At 50.9% G+C, this 4435-nt stretch overlaps 1 protein-coding gene across 1 annotated transcript in view; it reads left to right on the top strand.

Annotated features, from left to right (window-relative positions):
• Positions 1 to 2: 2 nt before the first annotated feature.
• Positions 3 to 4435, top strand: part of RCN1 (reticulocalbin 1) — a gene marked incomplete at its 5' end in the record, with an annotated part of 13501 nt that continues 9068 nt past the window's right edge. Inside the window, 2 exons of the mRNA XM_023532090.1 lie at positions 3 to 241; positions 1611 to 1657. Of these exons, the coding sequence (XP_023387858.1) occupies positions 3 to 241; positions 1611 to 1657 (286 nt within the window). The remainder of the gene's footprint in view (positions 242 to 1610; positions 1658 to 4435) is intronic.

Genomic DNA, 4435 nt, shown 5'->3' with positions numbered 1-4435 from the left:
GCGGCGGCCGCCGCCTGGGACTCGCCCTGGGGCTGCTTCTGGCGTTGGCGCTGGCACCCCGGGCGCTGCGGGCCAAGCCCACGGTGCGCAAGGAGCGCGTGGTGCGGCCCGACTCGGAGCTGGGCGAGCGGCCGCCCGAGGACAACCAGAGCTTCCAGTACGACCACGAGGCCTTCCTGGGCAAGGAGGACTCCAAGACCTTCGACCAGCTCACCTCGGAGGAGAGCAAGGAGAGGCTGGGGTGAGGCCACGGCCCGGGCTGGCTCGCGGGGGCGTTGCAGGTGCCCGCGGGGCCATCCGAGCGGAAGCCACGCGCGACGCCAGCCGCAAAGCGAAAGTGAAATCGGGCGCGCGGATCCGAGGGCGTGGGTCAGTAGGGTGCGGCGGCGGGGTCGGCGCAAAGTTGCCCACGGGCGCCGGGACCCCTGCGTGGAGATCAACCCCGGGGCGAGGCGGCTTCCCCGCGGGAGGCGAGAACGTGGCAGCAGCCGCGGGAGCCAGGATGGCGAGGGCCCGCCCCCTCCCCTGGGTTGCATCAGAAGGGAGGGGAGTGTACAAAAGGAGTTTGTCCACGGTGGCTTTTTGGTAACATGAGTTCTTTCCCACCCTCCAGTTTCTCTCTTCTCCTCCCATTCCCTAAGAAGGGGGCTTGAGATAGTTCTAAGAAGATCTCAAGGAGGAACATAGATGGATAAAAGATGAAGGGGTTAGAAGAGAAGGAGAAGCTTGATTCCTGGCCTGTGTCCCTGGGCCAAGGCTGGGGTATTCTTGGCCTTCTCCCTAATCGCCGGTAAATCTGATATAGGGATATAAAAGTCCTGTCATTAAGAAGGGAGAGCCATTAGGGATAGGGTATATGGGGTGGGAATTGAAACTGGTCCCCTAATTTCTCTTTCCAGCAGATGTCCGCCGAGGCACCCAGTCCTTTGACAACCGAGGGCAAAAAGCTGAAGGGTGGTGTGGTGGTGGATTGTAAATTTCCCTGTTGAAGGCAGTTGAGTTAGGAACTGGACCCGGGGAACAAAACTTTGGGAGATCCCAGGGCACCCTCGGGCAGGTTCCCTGCAGAGACACTGGGGCATTGTGCGAAGGTATCTGGAAACGAACTCTTCCACAGAGGAATCAGCAGCTGGCCTGGTCCCAGAGGAAGGATGGGCTGGGGAGGGTGTCGGTAGCCCTGCTGATTGAGCGCCAGGCCTCCTGGAACCGGGTTCCTGAGTGTGGAGGATCTTCATGTCCTGCTACATAAAAAAGAACACAGCCACGCCTGTACTGAAGGGGGCCACCAATGGCCAGTAAATAGGGCTGGTTAGGATACGAAGCTAAATTACACCTGTTGTGTAGGTGCACCATCTGCCTGCTCTGATAAAAAGATCTTTGAACTTCAAAGTCACCTTCAAACAATCACCTTTTATTTTACAGAGAAATACTTCTCTTCTCTCGTTTGGGACTTAACAATGGGGGCCTTTGATGAGTTCTGTCATTGTATTGCTTTGAGGTGTTTGAAAACTGATTCATTTTGGGGCTTTGAGTGGCAGCCATTTGCATCGTTGTCATTGGGGGCGGGGTGGGGCTTGGAGTAGGGAACGCTGCAGTTTGCGGTGCTACAGCTTCCAGTTTAGTGCCTTCATCGTGAGGATTAAGCCTAGTGGTGAGAGTAAGTGGTGAGATCAAGGGCTGATGGAGTTGGTCTGCATCTGATCCTTGTACGAACACCTTAAGTTCATTCATTTATTTATGCAACAAACATTTGAGTGACTACTGTGTGCCAGCCACCATGTTAGATACCTGGCAGGTACAAAGAAAACCTTCGTCTGCTGTAGGCTCTAAAACGCTTCCAGTAAAATGTGAGCGAGAGAAAAACAAGCAGACACTAGCGTAATCGCTGTGGTGGCACATAAAAACTACAGTGAGGAGAAGGAGCCCCTAAGGTTTCAGGTTGAAGAAAGGGGCTTGGGAGTTTGGGGGTGTCATGTGATCAGAGCTTGTGGGGCGACTCAGAGATTGGCAGGTGTACCAGCAGGGGAAGGCATTCCCAAAGAGAGAACAGCCCACCTATAAAGGGTTTGAAATCTGTTCTGGGGGATGAGGGGTGTTGGGATAATAAAGGGACAGGGTAGAAGAAGCAAGAGGTGGGATTGGAGGGGAAACCAAGGGCAGAGCAGGAAAGATCTCTGAGAGGCATCCTGTATGTGGTCGAAATGTCGTCATCCCAGAACCTGGTAGGAAAAGCAGACTGGCCGTAGGGCGAAGAACATAACTGAGGCATGGATGGGGAGACCGGAGGAAAGACCATGGCCGTGTGCACCTGCACCAGGCACGCTGGTCCAGAGGGCAAGAGAGGGTGAATCCAAAAGCATGTGAGAAGGAGAAGTGGCAGTGCTCACTCTTGACTCAATGTGGGGGGTTGGAAAGAAGAGGGAGCAAGGAATCACAGATGACATCTGGGTCTCTGGCCGAGCCACTGGATGAGTAGTGGACACAGCACTCACTTGTAAGGTAAATCTGGGCCAGAGGCAGGGGACAGCGGAGGGTTGGAAATGATAGGATGGCTGGGCATAAAAAGCCACCTCTGTCCACAGCTGGTACAACAGTCCCTTTCAAGTCTGGGCTGCCAAGGGAGGAACATGGCTGGATCATGGTCACCACCACCTGAGTTGATCCTGAAAATGTGACAACTCTAAGGTCCCTGGAGACACCTAGGCCAGAGGGCTGCAAAGTGGGGACCCATAGACTGCGTGCAGTGACAAATAGAAAAATAGTGAAATTACTTGCCAACTTGCCAACATTTAAAATCTGAATGATTTCACATACAGACCTTGATTTCTGGTTTCCGTGGACCATCATTCCCGTGTGGCGGTAATTCTCTGGAGCAGTGTTGGCACCCTCGTTGGCAGCTGGCAGGGTTTTGTTTTGCCTGGAGGCTTTGTTCATTTCTCTTACCTGCCAGGTGTTTGTTGAGTTTTCCTTCCACCCTTTTTTTGGACCTTAGTGAGAAAGGGCACACATTCTCACCTTTATTCTTCACAGCATTCTTTGTAAAGTACGTGTTCCAGGTTACAGTTGGGGAAACTGAGACTCAGAGTCAAGTCACTTGCTCATAATCAAACAGGACTCTGCAGACAGACTCTACCAACTGATTAGTGGTGTTTGTTTGTTTCTTAAAAAACAAAAACAAACACACAAAAAAAACACCACTTTGGACCCAAAGACTTGAAACTCAAAGCAAGAGGGGACTAGCAAAGCATAAAATGTCAGGGATGAAAGAGCTTTGACATCTGTGACCTATTCCAGAGACCTGGCTAGCTGAGCAGCTACAAAAGCCTAAACCCACTATACCAGGAGTTCTGACTGTAGGGTTCGGCTTTATCTCATTATAGCTGCCTTTCCTAGTTTTTCACTCCTGAGATTGTTGAGGAGAAAGATTCCAGTAAATATTCAGTAAGTCCAGTAAATATTCAGTAAGTCCTACTATGTGTCAGGCTGACCATGTCCTGGATGTTTATTTTGTATAGGTTTACTGCTGTCCTTTCCACAAAAACATTATTCACAGTCCGACATTAGGTCTCTGCTGGCCTGGGATTCTGTTCTTCAGCTGGCATTAGAGAACTGATGGACTTGTCACCTCTGTGTCCCCAGGGTTGGAGCAGTGTCTGGCACATAGTAGGCAAGCTGAACATTGCAATGTGAAAGAATTCTGCTGTGTCTGGCTGTGGTTTCCTAGAAAGAAGCCTGAAGATACTTGAGGTTTAATCTTTCAGCCCGGAGACCTGTTACAATTGCAAATGAAAGGACATATTAAAGCTATTAGTAATGTTTATACCTTCCTGAGAAAGAGGAGGTTGGGCTGCCCAGGTGTCTGTTGGGAGATGGAGACTTAAGTACTAATGAGTTCATTTCCCATGTTTAATTAATCAAAGAGTAACTGCCAGTCAGGACTTCTGTTCACAGTAGGAAAAATTTGCCTCCGAGTTGACAGAATTCCAGCCCAAAGCAAAGAAACAAATCCCTAATTAGCCTGTATGACCTCATCCCAGGTAAATAGACTACCTGGGTAAAACTTTTTTAAATATTAGAAATAGCTCGTGGTTGTCTTTGAAGTTCCCACAGGGACGGCATCCCTCTCTTGGACCCTCTGGCCTAGAGGTGGACACTGGTGAGTTCTTAACCTGCATTTTGCCCTGGACTGGGGTTTGGGGTATCTCGGTGAAGTCCAGTGGGAAATTGATGATATCTGGGCCAGCTGTGGAGGAGGAGACCCTAGTGGACATAAGGGTTTTTACCCCAAGAGCAGGGGTGCAGGCTTCTGCAGCTGCTCAGCTAGCCAGGTCTCTGGAATAGGTCACATGATGTCAGGGCTCTTTCATCCTTGACATTTTATGCTTTGCTGGTCCCCTCCTGCTTTGAGTTTCAAGTCTTTGGGTCCAAAGTGGTG

The sequence above is a fragment of the Pteropus vampyrus genome, unplaced genomic scaffold (assembly GCF_000151845.1).
Source record: "Pteropus vampyrus isolate Shadow unplaced genomic scaffold, Pvam_2.0 Scaffold76, whole genome shotgun sequence".
In the NCBI taxonomy this organism is placed as follows: domain Eukaryota; kingdom Metazoa; phylum Chordata; class Mammalia; order Chiroptera; family Pteropodidae; genus Pteropus; species Pteropus vampyrus.
The sequence above is the reverse complement of the archived record's forward strand: the minus strand, read 5'-3'. Positions and strand labels throughout refer to the sequence as shown.